The 16,092-nt window shown below is 43.4% G+C and overlaps 1 protein-coding gene across 3 annotated transcripts in view; it reads right to left on the reverse strand.

Moving 5' to 3' along the window:
- Positions 1-16,092, reverse strand: part of PLEKHG1 (pleckstrin homology and RhoGEF domain containing G1) — a 201,611-nt gene that overhangs the window by 113,806 nt on the left and 71,713 nt on the right. The window contains exon 1 of one of the 3 annotated variants that reach the window (XM_080665863.1): positions 2,976-3,212. The exons of the other annotated variants lie outside the window; for them this stretch is intronic. Within the exon in view, the coding sequence (XP_080521989.1) occupies positions 2,976-3,054 (79 nt within the window). The 5' untranslated portion in view covers positions 3,055-3,212. Of the gene's footprint in view, positions 1-2,975; positions 3,213-16,092 lie in introns of those variants that run through there. 3 annotated transcript variants of the gene reach the window in all.

Genomic DNA, 16,092 nt, shown 5'->3' on the forward strand with positions numbered 1-16,092 from the left:
CCAGCCCTCCGAGGAGCGCTTCGATTCCTCCATCCTCGGACCAGGGCCCCTACCATGGTTGTTGACAGCATGCTCCCCAGGCAGCTGTGGCCCACGGTGACGGGAGGGGGTGGACGGCTGTCAGGCTGCCACCCTCAGGAGAATCCTGTCCACCTGGGATGAGGTGCTACACCCAAGGCAGACAGGTCTGGGCAGTTCCGCCCGCCTCCGTCCTCCACCCACACACTCATCCATCTCGTGTTCGCCTCCCTCAGGAGGCCCCGGGAAAGTGTGGCCAATGAGACAAGCAAAAGCAGACAACAGCAAAAATCAAAATGAAGATAGGAATAGAGTCATTCGATAGAAGAGGGTGGTCAATGTTACAGCAGTGCCGATCTCCTTTCTTTGAGAGCTGCTTCTGTGTGTTTGTTTTTGATTCTTTACCTGTCACCTAAAGAAGTTAAGTCCAATTTTTCAACTTTTTTTTTTTTAATATATTTTATTGATTTTTCACAGAGAGGAAGGGAGAGGGACGGAGAGTTAGAAACATCGATGAGAGAGAAACATCGATCAGCTGCCTCCTGCACACTCCCCACTGGGGATGTGCCCGCAACCAAGGTACATGCCCTTGACGGAATCGAACCCGGGACCCTTGAGTCCGCAGGCCTACGCTCTATCCACTGAGCCAAACCGGTTAGGGCCAATTTTTCAACTTTTAAAAATGACTGTATGTGGGTGGGCCACACACCTATGTGCCTATTTCCTCTCCTGAATAGGAAGAGCTTGCAGGCAGTTGTGTTTCCAAAGAGATCCATTCTTCTTGATAAACAGGGTTTGTTTACAAAATATGAAAAGTATTTCTAATGTTCTGAGGGTTCCCTTCCTAGAATTGTATCAGCTTTTGTAGATGAGGAAAGTTGATTAAGGGGATTAAATAAAAATTCACAATCATGTAAACTCTCAAAGGCTTTTAAAAAATGAATTGATTCCAATGGCCGAAGTCTTCTCTCTCCTGGAGAGGTAGCTGGAGTTGCCACATGACTGAGTAGGTGGGACCTGAGCTTCAGGTATACAGCACATTGCTCACATATGCCCCCTACTGGTCAAGATGCCAGGTGCATATGGGTTAGAGCTGCTTTAAGGCTGTGGGAGGGACAAGGAGTTGCAAGTTCTAGAATCCCTTGGGTATCTCCATATGCTGCATTCATCCAGCCTGGGTGGTACTGAGACTGAATTAACTACAGACAGCCTGAAGGTTCTGATATTATTGATTGTCCTTATGACTTTATGGATCATGCAGATAGAATGATCCATGCCCCATTTCATTCTTTTTCTCCCTTCCCAGTTATACCACATTTAATAAGATCAAGGTTGTTTTTACAGGAGGCAGGCAAATTCCCAAAACCACCCCAAACTGACTATAATTTTTCTTAAAAAGCCTACAGTTTACTAAAAAAGCAGCAGTGTTTTGAGGATACAGATTTTTATAGTCATTTAGTTGAAATTTCCCTCATTTGTTAATTATTTTGACATTTCCAAAATCAAAAACATTTTAGTATCATTGCGGGTGGAGGGACAGTAGAAATGAAGGGTGGGAATCTTAAATGGCATGAGAGCAGGAAGCTGCTGACTCTACTCCTGCACCCCAACGTCAGTGTCCTGGGGACAGTGCGATCCTGGGGGCAGCATCTGATGAGAGACCCAAGTCCTGTTGCTCCCTGAGATGTGCCTCTCCTTCTTCACTTTGCCATGGGCAGCGAGGGCAACTGGCAAAGGAGTCTTCAACACTCTCTCAGTTCCTGTGACTCCCCCCACAGCCCCCCCCCCGCACCCCACACACACACCCTGAGTCACAAAGACAGGCTGAACCTGCCTTCTGCTGGCGACAACCCTGTGGGAATAGGGTAGCATCTGGGAACAGGACCACAGGGGACCCAGGGACTCAAGCCTGCGGTCTGATCTTGGTTTGGAGGTGAGGGATGAAGCAGGGATCTTGAGGGTGGTCCAGGGTTATCCCCAGTTAGGGGGCAGAATCAGGAGACTGATGGGTGGGGATGAGGCCAGGCAGGGATTCCAGGAGAGGCCCCATTAGGACAAGCAGACACCAGCATCCTTGGAGTGAGATGGCAGAGAGAACACAGTGATGCTGAAGGCAAAAGATGAGCCATGAGGACTGTAAACAACTCCTCACCCTCTCCCAGTGGGAGCTCTCCTTTGAGGCCCTGCTGCTGCCACATAGCTGAGATCCCCATAAACAACAGACACCGTCCCCAAAGGGCGAATCAGAAGTCCAGGGTGGGGGATATGGACTCATGGACATTTCTGAGCACAGCAAACTGCCCACACTCAGACACAGAGCCCCTGGCACGGCTGCTGTTATCAGCCGCCAGAGGTGACAAGGAAGCACGTGAGAAAGGAGGTCACTGGAGCCAACTGATACTTCCGATAAAACTCCTCAAGCCTCCTTCGTGTTCCCAGAGTCCACTGGGCACACACCACAGCCCTGCTCAGCCATCCACTTTCTTACATCTGTCCCACACATCCAGCCATCCCCCAACCTCCCCGCACATCGGAAACACTGTAAGTACTGAAAGGACCGCTCTCCTAGGCCTAAGACAGCGCCAGGGAGCCTGCATCTCCTCCAGCTCCCAACACCTTCTTTCATCGCCAGCCTGGGCTCCATCCAAGGGCCTTATCAAGAAACCAACTCACTCAACGGTGGGCTTCCTGCTGGGCCTGCACCATCCTGGGGCCCAGCGCGGTGTGTAGCCAGCACACAGCATGTGGGGTAAAGAGGATCAATACCGTGGCCAGGAGTCCAGCAACATCCACCCCTTGTCTCCACATCAGTCAGGCTGCCTGACACCTCACACGTCCATGACACCCTGTGCTTCTTGCCACGACCCCCAACACCCCTTGGTGACTGGAGCCATCTCATGACATCACCCTGTCTTTTATGCAGCCCAGACCCCTCAGAGTCCCCATTGTTCACTCGCCTGTGATGTTTTGGTCCGGAACATGACCTGTCAAGGCAGCCGTCTCCTGTCCCTTCACCTCCACAAAGAAGGGCTTCATCTGGGCGTCAGGGGTCTCAGGTCCCCGATACTCATGAGACGGGGTCTGTCCACAAACTCAAGGCTCAGCTTGCACAGCAGCCTTGGACACTTTGCCGCCCTGAGTTTGCTGGTTGTGGCAGGTGGACACTCAGTGTCCAAAGTTTTCCCCAACAGGAAGCTGAGCAACGGCCGTGACTGCTCTGGGAAAGGCAGTCAGGAAGAGGAAGCGGAGTAATATCCTGCCGTGTAGGTCAGCCCGCCCTGCCCAATGCTTGCACATGTACTTCCCGCCACAGACCCGCCGCGGTGGCCCTGTGCCTGCACCACGATGTCCCTGAAGCCAGGGAACCGGCTCGGCCCTGAGAGCATGAGGTCACTCTCCCCAGCTCCGCCTGATTATAACTCCCCCTCCCACTCGTGCAGAGGGACAGGCTGAGGAAGGAAACACACTTTCCCATTAGACAGCACATCTAGAAACCCAGAACCGGGCTGAAGGCTGCTTGAAGGCCAATACGGCTCCCAACAAACTAAGTTCATAGATGTTTGCTTCTAATTTCCCACGGAGACTATGAGTGACCAACTATTTTCTCATTCTCATAAACATAAGTACTGTCCTCAAGGCAGTGTCTGAATTATTTTCTTTCTATCATTTATAATTTTCAATAAATACTTGGTTTATAGTAATCTCCCCAACTAGTCTACTCTGTGATATATACATATATATACATATATACTGTATATATATGTATATATATATACACACACACACATATATACTGTATGTATATATGGTCTTTAATTCACTATACACACACACACACACACACACACACACACACACACACACTCTAGAGGCCCGGTGCATGAATTCATGCACAGGTGGGGTCCCTAGGCCTGGCTGGTGATCAGGGCCGATAAGGGCCTGTCAGCCGGGGAGAGGGACGGGGAAGGACCACGGGCCAATTGGGGCCTGCCAGCTGGGGTGAGGGACAGCATGTGGGAGGTTGGCTGCCAGCCCCAAGGAGGGAGCCAGCCCTCAACCCCCCTGGGAAAGGGGCAGCATCTGATGCCACTCACCCCCGGTTCCCAGGCCCAGCCCCCTGGCAGGATTGGGAGAAGAGGTGATGGTTGCTGGGCCGGGTGCAGAAGGAATGGCTGCCAGCCGCCAATGCCGCTGGCTGGCTATGGGAGGTTGGCTGTGGGAGCACACTGACCACTAGGGGGCAGCTCCTGCATTGAGCGTCTGCCCCCTGGTGGTCAGTGCGCATCATAGCGACTGGTCGACTGGTCATTACAACCAGTCAGTTGCAAGGGTTGCTTAGGCTTTTATATAAATAGATATAATGAAGTTAATCCTTACCCAAAGATATTTTTTCATTGATTTTTAGAGAGAGTGGAAAGGAGGGAGAGAGAGAGTGAGAAACATGGATGTGAGAGAGACATATCAATTGCTTGCCTCCTGCACACACTCCAACCAGGCTGGGGATCGAACCTGCAACCGAGGTACAGGCCCTTGACCGAAATTAAACCTGGGACCCTTCAGTCCACCGGCCAATTCTCTATCCACTGAGCCAAACTGGCTAGGGCACTCTATGATATTGGTGAGGGTGGGGGGCATGTACTTTCTGCTCACATCAAATCCCCAAGCCTGGAATAGTGCCTGGCACATAGTACATACTCACTGAGTACCTGTAGAATGAATGAATGAGTGAATGAATGAACAACTATTGTGCACTGAGGACTCTGGTATAATCAGGGTGCATGGTATTTCTATTACAGCTGTTGTAATTTTTAAAAACAGAGAGAAACCAAGATGGCAGCATAGGTTAACACCTAAACTGCTGCCTCACACAACAATTTCAAAACTACAACTAAAGGACAAAACGGACATCATCCAAAATCACAGGAAGGCTGGCTGAGTGGAAATTCTACAACTAGAAGGAAAGAGAAAAGCACACTGAGACTCAGAGGAGCTGCGGAAGGCAGAGTTACGGAGGCACACGTGGAGAGGGCTGGCAACTGAGTATGCGGCTGACTTTCTCAATCAGGAGGGAGACAAAATCTCCTGACTGCTCTGAACTCCAGTTCCGGGCAAGACTCTGGGGACCCAGACTCATATGGAGAGAAACTGGACTGTCTGGCAGCGGGCGAAACTCAAGGGCGGCTTTCTCTCAGAGGTGGGACACTGAGACCCAGGGGCCTCTTAGGGCAGGGCTGACAGGAAGCCATTGCTGTTTGCTCTGCCCTGAGATCCCGCCCCACGAAGCCATAGCTGTTTGTTCCACCCTGAGACACTGCCCCATCCAAGCTGAGCGCAGAGGCTTTTGCATATGAATGACCTGGTCCTTTGAATTCTAAACTTACCTAACAAACTGCAGCTGAGTCAGTGAGACCCAGAACATCCAAAAGAAGGCCCAAGGACCTGCAGCAGCTTGCATGCTTCACAGCAGGGCCTCATCTGGGCACCTCCAAAACCCAAACAAAGAAGAGGAATCTGCAGATCTCTCCATAGCTCCTGCTGGGTGGCCTCAGGCAGAGGCTAAATTAGCACCTCCTTGGAGATCCAAGAGCCAGTGTACCCAGGGGTCAGAGTGGGACCATCCAGATTACAACTCCTCAGATCCATAAGGGACACACTCAGAGGGCAGACTCAGTGAGCACCAAAGCCCCACTGAAGCAAGTCTTGTCCCATAAGGGTGTCTCCAGCACAGAAGTTCTCCCAGCATAGACACAGCTGATCCTCACAGCCAATTGGCCTGGAGGTCAATTCCTCCCAGTGACACCAACAACAATCAAGGCTTGACTACAACAAGACTGTGCACACAGCCCACAAAGGGGTGCACTAGGAGTGTCCACCTCAGGTAACTGGTGGGGGCTGAGCCACTGGGCCCTATAGGACACCTTGCACACAAAGCCACTCTATCAACTCAGGGAAGCAGCCAAAATGCAGAGACAAAGAAACAGGTCACAAATGAAAGAAACGGAGGAAAGCAAATGACTGGATATAGAGTGCAAAACCACTGTTATAAGGTTTTTCAAGAATTTTCTAGAAAAGGCCGATAAATTTATTTTTTTTATTTTTTATTTTTTTTTTAAATATATATATTTCTTTATTGATTTCAGAGAGGAAGAGAGAAGGAGCGAGAGATAGAAACATCAATGATGAGAGAGGATCATTGATCGGCTGCCTCCTGCACACCCCCCCACTGGGGATCAAGCAGCAACCCAGGCATGTGCCCTTGGCCAGAATCGAACCTGAGACCCTTCAGTCCACAGGCTGATGCTCTATCCACTGAGTCAAGCCAGCTAGGGCAAGGCCAATAAATTTAGTGACACCCTCGAGGATAGGAAAAAGGACCAACTAGAAATTAAGCATATACTGACTGAAATAAAAAATAATTTACGGAGATCCAACAGCAGAATAGAGGATCACAAGAATCAAGTCAAAGATTTGAAATACAAAGAAGCAAAAAACACCCAACTGGAAAAGCAAAAAGAAAAAAGAATCCAAAAATATGAAGATAGTGTAAGGAGACTCTGGGACAACTTCAAGCATACCAACATCCGAATTATGGGGGTACCAGAAGAAGAAGAGAGAGCAAGATACTGAAAACCTATTTGAAGAAATAATGACAGAAAACTTCCCCCACCTGGTGAAAGAAATAGACTTACAAGTCCAGGAAGCGCACAGAACCCCAAACAAAAGAAATCCAAAGAGGACCACACCAAGACACATCATAATTAAAATGCCAAGAGCAAAAGACAAAGAGAGAATATTAAAAGCAGCAAGAGAAAACAGTTAGTTACCTACAAGGGAGCACCCATATGATTGTCAGTTGATTTCTCAACAGAAACTATGTAGGCCAGACAGGAGTGGCAAGAAATATTCAAAGTGATGAATAGCAAGAACCTACAACCAAGATTACTCTACCCAGCAAAGCTATCATTCAGAACTGAAGGGCAGATAAAGAGCTTCACAGATAAGAAAAAGCTAAAGGAGTTCATCACCACCAAACCAGTAATATATGAAATGCTGAAAGGTATTCTGTAAGAAGAGGAAGAAGAAGAAAAAGGTAAAGATAAAAATTATGAACAACAAATACATATCTATCAACAAGTGAATCTAAAAATCAAGTGAATAAAAAATCTGATGAACAGAATAAACTGGTGACTATAATAGAATCAGGAGCATAGAAAGGGAGTGGACTGACAATTCTCGTGGTGAAAGGGGTGTGAGGGTGTGTGGGAAGAGACTGGACAAAAAGCGTACACCTATGGATGAGGAAATGGCGGGGGGGAGTAAGGGCAGAGGGTGGGGTGGTAACCAGGTGGAGGGGAGCTATGGAGGGAAAAAAAGAGGAACAACTGTAATAATCTGAACAATAAAGATTTATTAAAAATGGAAAAAAACACTCTATTGTTATAATTAGATATAAGATCTATAAAGAAAGTGGCCCATAATTATAAAATCATTCCCATGGGAAATATGATCCACTTTCTCATGCCAATTTTATTTTATGGATCCTTCAAAGACAGCACTATGGTGAAGTGTGTGTTGCTGACATTTATTTAAACTTAGATTTAAGATTTATATCTGCTGTGTCCCTAGAATCCTATCTATATTGTTGAAATAGAGCCATAAGTTCAAGAAGTTTAACAAAGGACTAAACACCTCTTGTAGCTTAGCATTCATTGTGAGATTAGAACCTTGGTTAAAATACATTAACAACTCTAAAACTCAAACTTAATTAAGAATGCAGCAACTCAAGTAAAGGCAACAGTCTTCTCATGTCAAACTCTGAATGTAACTTCAAAAATCGTTTCCACATTTATTTTCTCCTCTACAAGACAAGGCAACCTTACCTGAGCGTGGTACCTTCACTTACTTATGCAATATAATAACAATTTGTTTAACACGTTGGTTTTATGGAAAATTATTAATATTTTTGTCCTTTTTTCAGGGATTATCTATCTTTCTCAGAGATTTCTCTAAAACTATAAAATCAATGTTAACCTAATATGATAAGACCCAGGTTTTCTAACTATATTTAAAAGGCACCTAGAAATGTTTAGTCTTTAATTCACATAATCATTCATTTACTCATGGATGGTTGGAACAGATTCCCAAGGAAACCTCAACATTTGGCAGCTGGAAATAACCATCTGCTTTAGCAAAACCTTTGTTATTTGTAAATCCACCCTGAAATCTGAACCCTATAAAACTGCAGAACTCTATATTAGATTGGTGCAGAATCTTAAACCAGAGAATGTGCCAACATTTCTCTCTTTTAAAAGAGTATGTGGATTAATTACAGGGCGCTGATTGACTTGGATTAGTCTTGATCCCTGTCTGCAGAAAATTAATTCCTACTACTTACATCAATTAGATTGGGTCAAGATGGGTAATTCAGGCTCAACCGAATAGAAAAACTTCTGTTTATGAAGGCATCTGAAGTGAACCCTGATTGTTTCTGTTAAGAAAATAATTCTTGTTTATATGTGGAGCATTATTAATGGCACAAGGAGTCAGATTTCTCCATGCTCACTTCATAGAGTTATTACAACTTGCTCAGGCCCTGCTGAATTTCGGTGTTTCATTGGGAGCAGAAAAAGTGGGGAAACATTTTACCTTTTTTTTGGGTCCCATTTTGTCTTTAAGTATCATTCATACTAGCATTTAAGGGGTCACACATACTATCTACATTAAAAACAAGGGGATGCATTAAAAATAACTCCTAAGACTTCCTGCTTGACTCTTGCTAAAAACACTTGATAACAGACTATATCATGAATAAATAGGGAGCTAACTGGGTTTTCTAGCTCATGGAATTGGGGTGATCTCTTGTGGGTCACCTCCTCACAGTGACCCTTTGCGGCTGGTCTGGACCTCTCTCCCTGGCCCCACTGGAGGCGTATTCCTCCCCATCTCTCGTCTGCGGTGGTGGTGAAAGGCTCCCATGCCTGGCAGTCCCAGCAATCCCTTCTTGTTTCTGAGCACAGCAAGGAAGTGAGCAGGGATATTCTATTTTTATCCATAATTTTAAATGGTTGTAGCAACTGCTATTCACCAAATAGTATACAAGATTAGCCATATGAGGGACTGGAAAGACTAAAATGTTTGCCTCAAGTTATATGGAAAGCAGAGAGTTTGGACATCAGATTTTGGAATTTTCCCCAAGAAAGACAACATTCTACATGAGGGGTTTGTCAGGTGTTGTGGCAAACACAGGTGGGCCCCTAGGCTGGTCTTTGTGTGTATCAGAAAGGGATCCATATCACGGAGATGTCCCTAGAGGGGATGATATATGAACTGGTCCCAGAAGAACAAACAGGAATAAATAGGAGTCAGCAGCCTGGAGCTGGGGGGGAGGGGAGGGGGAAGAGGCAGGGACAGGGAGTCGCATGTGCACAGACCATGGTGCTAATTGGGGGGAACTGTAAGGTAGAAACTGTGGTGTGTGTGAGTGTGTGTGTGTGTGTGTGTGTGTGTTACTGTGAGGAGTTAAAAGGAGGGGGGAGAGACAAGATTACAGAGGTAAGCAGGAACCAGGCCGTGAAGGGTCGCATAGATCTTAACAAAGAGTTTGACTTTGTTGTGAAGCGATGAGATGTTTTTGAAAGGTTTGAAAGTGAGGAGGACCACGATCAGTTCTGTGTTTTGAAAAGGCCCTCAATGAAATTCAAAAACAGACTGGAGGTCCCGGCTAGTGTGGCTCAGTAGTTGACCATCGACTCATGCTCTAAGAGGTCACTGATTCGTTCCTGGTCAGGGCACATGCCCAGGTTGCGGGCTCAATTCCCAGCAGTGGGGTGCAGCCAATAGATGTTTCTATATCTCTCTACTTCTTCCTTCCTCTCTCTATAAAAAAAAAAAGAAATCAATAAAATATATATATATTTTAAAAACCAGACTGGAGGAAGCAAAAATGCAACTAGGGAGATGAAGATCAGCGAGGAGAGATGGCAACAGCCTGGATAAGGCTGCTAGAGTGCGGAGCATGTGGTGTGAGGGTTGATTCAACAGGGGTGGGGTATGAAAGGAGGGGAGGGGCCAGGGAGATGCTAAGGCCTGTGGTGGGGGCACCAAGGGCTGGCATTGCCTTTCACTCACAGGGGTATGAATAGAAGAGCATGGGAGTTTTGGTTGTAGGGTGGTGGGTGATGCAGGAAGATGAGTTCTCCAATTTTGAGACACTTTAGGCTACCATGAGCATTTCCCCCCACTATAATGACTGCTTTGAAAACATTTTGGACATGTATTGTTTCAGCATGTTTGAATTGCCCTAGTTACTCCTTCAGATTACAATCTGTCTCCCCCATAGCCACTTCTCATACCGCAGTTGCTCAATTAGTGCTTATCTCACGATATCCTTGGGACAAATTCCCAGCCAGAGCACTGCGGGGTCAAAGGGTAAGACGAATAATTCTTGCTATGTAAGTCCAGGTTTTCTCCAAAGGATAAAACTCCTTTACGTGGTCAGCAGATGCATGGACCTATCTGTTTTCCAGTGTTGGTCTTTGACTTCTCTTCACTTCATAGGCGTAAAATGTGTCCATTTTAAAAAAAATTTCTAATAGTTAAATTTGTCTCCATATGTGGTTCTCTATTTGTTTTATTTTGGGTGAAATAGCTGTTCAATGGTATCCTTGGACCATGTACCTATTAGAGTCTGATATGGTACCTCACATTTATATGAATTCATGTGTGTATGCGTGTGTTATCAAGTCTCAAATTTTTGCTATGCATAGCTTCTCATTTTGTTTCTTTCATTCTATGTTGGCTTTAAGAGGTTTTAAATGTTATATAAATACATATATATTCATCTTTTGCTTTTCATTTTCTTTGCCTTCAACAAAATTTTCCCCTTTATAGCTGGAACTGTACTACTCCAAATATATAATTCTTTCATTCATAGGGAGTTCACTGAAATTATGTATTCATATATTTTGTGATATGAGGTCTAAATCTTAAATATTTTTCTTTTGTATTATATCTTGTGGTTAGTGACTTTATTTTTACTAGATTTACCTACAATTTATCATGTTATCTGCAAAAAATATGTCAGTTCATTTTTGCTATTTAATTTTATCATCTGAGATTTAAAATAATCCTCGTGTTTATTCTTCCACTAAGAAAAAAAGTTTTATCATTAAAGGCCAGGGGCCAAAATAAAACTATCATAGCAAGGGGGTAAATGACTCAAGACACCCACATATATTAGAAATGTAAAAAAACAAAAGATGAGGTTGTAGGGGTAGAAGCTCCCTTCTCTTAAACCCCTACTCCAACCTGGAAAGCATGAAAGGAAGAACAAGAAAAGTCACAAGAATGTATAAATGCATGTGAGAAAATGCACCTGAACGCAAGCACATTGGTGTCTGACACATCTGGGTGTGAACCCCTACCTCAACCTGGAAAGCATGAAAGGAAGAATGAGAAAAGTCGCAAGAATGTATAAATGCATGTGAGAAAACGCACCTGAACGCATGCACATTGGTGTCTGACACACCTGGGTGTGAGTCCTCCTTCTGCCACATAGGAGACGAGTGACCCTGGGCCAGTTCCCAAATTGTGTAAGTTTGCCCACATAAACGGTGCAAATGGAAGTGGATTGAAGGGGACAGGTATGAATGCAGGAAACTACTGGGGCTGCTATCACAGGGTGGCATAGGGGAAGTAAAGGGCGTGCAGACCACTTACCCCACACTACGGCTGGCACATGGTAAGCTCCCAAAATGTCACTGTGATGACTAACTATTTCTCAGCTGAGCAACTTCATCAATGCAGAGAACACTTTTGAGTTTACCACTACATTTTCAAGTAGAAAACAGCTCCCCATTTGTATGTACCTTTTATAGGAAATGTGTGAGGTGTAATCTGGCACTATGCTATTTGAAATAAAAGTGAAACCCAGTGCCATAAATGTAGTTGTACAACAATGGGTAACAATAGCTTGAATCCAGCTGGCTCTCTATATTTAGGTGAGCTGATATAACTCCCCCTTAGCAAGTTGATTGTGGGTAAGTCAGGGGAAAGAGAGCTTGGCCTTAAATAAATCCTTCATGTCTAAGTATTTTATCCTTAAACTAGTGGCCCAGTGCATGGATTCATGCACACTGGAAGGAAATTAATTAGAAGAAAGATTCATGTGGTAATTACGTTACTGCAAAAATTTACATGTCAAAATAGTATATATAATATAGTATTATAAAATTAAAATACAAAATATTTTAATATCGCTATTCGCCCTTTCTCTATAATAGAAGTGTCAGAGATGAAAGGAAATTAGTAAAATGTATATGAAAATAATATAGAGCTTTATATGTATCGTGCATGCGTGAATCAACATTTATTTTTAAATTGCCAGTGCGCATCATATGTACTGTCTGGTCGGTCGGTCAGAGGGTCGGACAAACGTACAGTCGGTCACTTAGCCTTTTATATATATATATACTAGAGGCCCGGTGCACAAAATTCATGCACAGAGAGGCGGGGGGTCCCTCAGCTTGGCCTGCAATGACGCCAGCGTCCTGCACACCCCAGCCGGCCTCTGGCCAGAGGCCCACCCGCCCATCCTCTCTCCCAGCACCCCGGCTGCTATGGGCGATGCCATCTTTGTGACAGTTAATTTGCATATTACCCTTTTATTAGATAGGATAGATAATGCCCTCATGTCTAAGTATTTGCATGTGTGGTAGGAAAAAAGGGTTAGATTTTCTTCTAGAAACTGAGTTGAGAAAATCATGGTCCATTAAAGGCATTGGCCTACCTAAATTTTACTCGAGTACAGATGTATGAAATGCCCTAAATGAGAATATCGTGTGCTGAGATGTGCTCATGAATATATTGCAGCATCTAACAGTCAGCACTGCCTACAGACAGGCAGGAGAAAATCAATTTTGTCTACCAGGCTCGTCATCTAAACATTTAGGGACTCTTCTAGGACTGGAATGGGGGCTGACTTAGTTACAGTCTGCGGAGGTCACAGATTACACAGAATGTTTAAAAATAACACAGTGCTAGCCAGATGTGCAACTGCTGGATGATAAAAGGATCTTTTCCTAGAACGGCGCTTACCTTAAATGTGTTTTTGGAACTTGTATCCACAATGATTTGCCCTTTTAAAGAGGATGCTAAAGGTTAATTTTCTATGGCATAAGGACTGCAGACGAATGCCAAAATTCTATTCCCAGACCTAAATTATATAATCAGAAATACAGCGTTCGAACTGCACATCAAATAGCCTCCTTTCTGGCAGACTATGAAAAAAAATCAGTGTCAGTGTTTGAAGTAGGCATTTGTTTATATAATGCAACCAACCATGACTGCCAAACACAATAATTAAACGCTTTAACAAGTGAGAAATCTCGCCAGAATATGTAATTTGAGGGGGGAAATAAGCAGAGAGTTGATAGGTAGCAGAAAGTGCTGAATTATTTATCTCATGCTCCTCAGGGGCAGACACTCATGCTGTGAATCCATCTGCAGGAACAGGGGAGAGAAAGGAGCGTGTCAGGAGGGGCCAGCAATTTTATTTAAATCTTATCTTTCTTTTTATCTCTACACAGTGCTCTTCCCACACTTGAAAAATGAGTTCTCACTGTCTTTTCTTTATAAAATTACCTGTGTGAAATGAAATTAAACACCTACAAAGTAACAACAAATAATTATATATTTCTCTTTCTGTTCTTTGAATTACCAACAAAAAACTTAATTCTCCTTGACTGTGCCTGTGTTTCTCCTCTGGAGAGGGGAAGTCTGACTTTTTTGAGCACATGATAAGGGATTGCTTTTATGTCATTTACTTTTATTAAAAAAATGGAGTGTTATACCGACTCTTTAAAAATTCCTTGTAATTCTAAAGTCTTTGATATGATTTTCTGTTATAGTATTCAAAGGAAAAATGATAGTACATTAACAAATAGCTAAAGATCTTATGCATCAATGATAATATTGCTTAAAATAATAGAAAACATTCCTCAAATATGACATATAATATAATCAACTTAACACGTGTATATGTAAATAATTTAATACATATATTTATATATTAAATAGTTTATATAAAATATACACGTGTAAAAGCAACAATGATTTAAAATTTCTGTATTCTCTTATTTCATCTAAACGCTACCATTGGTGAAATATAGCATCATTTTACTATAGGCTTATAGTTACAACTAATTAGAACTTTCTGAAGGGTAATAAACAATAAGACTCAATTTTAAAAAATCAGTAGTGGGGGTGTTTTCCTAATAAAAATGAATTAAGTGAATTCTTTATAGCCTCTCATTGACTTTTATTTCACTGACTTTATAAGGAATATGATCCATTAATTATATTTTAAAGACATTATAAGATAAATCTTGTGTTTGTGACAAACAGTAAACCGAAGGGCAAAGCAAAGAGCTGGAAGAATAATCCAGATGGCAACACTGAGGAGTTGCACAGGGCCACCACCTACAGCTACTCACACCTGCCCTGCCTTCGACACGCCACCAGGCGCTGATCACAAACCCCTCTGTGAACAGGGCCCCTGCAGTTGTGGCCACACGCCAGCCCCAGAGCTGTTGTACACATTGCACAATTGTAAAACCATCCTTGATTTCCATGTATTAAATGTTTATTCTTGATTATTTTTTTCTTGATATTTTCATAAAAACCCACGGGATTTATAAAAAAAATAAACATCTGTTTTGTTGAGAGAGCAGGGATAAAAAGTAATAAAGCTGCTGCTGTCCTTTAATACAAAAATCCCTTAGTAATTCCAGGGATGGTTTCAAAGGGAAATTAGAAATACATTCTAAGGTCAAAATCTGGGTTAGCACAGTGTCCACATGAAGAACATTGTTGGAAAGAACCTGACTGAGTTTAAAAATCATTCCTATAACTGCTTCCCAGGATTCTGCCAAAAGGCCCCACATAAATAGTTGAAGTAACTTTTACATCAAAGGTACTTCAAGGTATCGAAGGTAATTTAGGCAAAAATTTACCCCAAAGAGCATCTCATGGTTTTACATGTTAACTAAAGAGCTAATTCTACCCTTTTGATTGAAGCTTGATGGGTTCAAGCAGAAGTAATTGCAAGGGAGTCAGGCATCAAACTAGGTCAGGGACAGTCCCCTGTAGAAGCTCAGATGCCATCTCAGCAGTTCTTCAACCCCCATCTACCCACGAAGGAGTCATCTATTCTTCCTCGTTGCTCCTTCAATTTGCACAATACAGACAGCTCCCAGCTCTTTACATTGATAAGCCTTGAAGGGTTTAGTCTCTCTCCATTTGAGGACTAGCTCTACCCCAGGAATCCCCTTTTGTGTCTCCTGAAACCACCATGTAACTTGCAAATGCTTGAGTTAAAAGAAAGAATGGTGGTTTTTACAGCAATCTTATTTTAGCCATCCAACACAACTAGGTGGGGGAGAAACAAAGAAGCCCTGAGAAGGCTTAAGTTAAACTGTTAAAAATAAGTTAGGATTGGCCATTGCTTTGAGGCAACACTGCCGTAAAATAAAAAGATTACTGCCAGGAGTACAAAATACATTGCTCACAACGATTTGGTGCCCATTTTATTTACATTTAAGGTCAAATGAGACAAATTCTGTTTTGTATTATTTTGTACAAAGTAGAAGGACTGGAGAAACTATGTATTTTGTACCATTAGAAGACTGAAGTGCTTTTCCAGAAACCAATCATCATAAGTAAAAGAAACACAAATTTTTAAACCTTTATCGTATACTTTCCCCTACATAACTTACATATAATGCACTGTGATTTTAAAGTCCTTTGTGCATGCATTTCAGGTCAGGCCTGATTAGGAACGCTGACTGGAATGCTGGAGTCTCACTTGGTCATCAGCCAGCACGGCTCCATGGAAACCAGCAAGCCCCAACAGATCAAAGACGAGCTTAGCACTCAAGAACTGTCCAACAATAGAAACGATGCTCAATATGGGTACAGTTTCTCGAATGGGTCATTATATTTCATTGTAGAAGAACTCAAAATCTGAAGAAATTGTTGGCTCTCAAAGAAAACCATAATTCCTTCTTTAGAACTAGA

The sequence above is a fragment of the Plecotus auritus genome (genome assembly GCF_963455305.1).
Source record: "Plecotus auritus genome assembly, chromosome: 4".
Lineage (NCBI taxonomy): Eukaryota > Metazoa > Chordata > Mammalia > Chiroptera > Vespertilionidae > Plecotus > Plecotus auritus.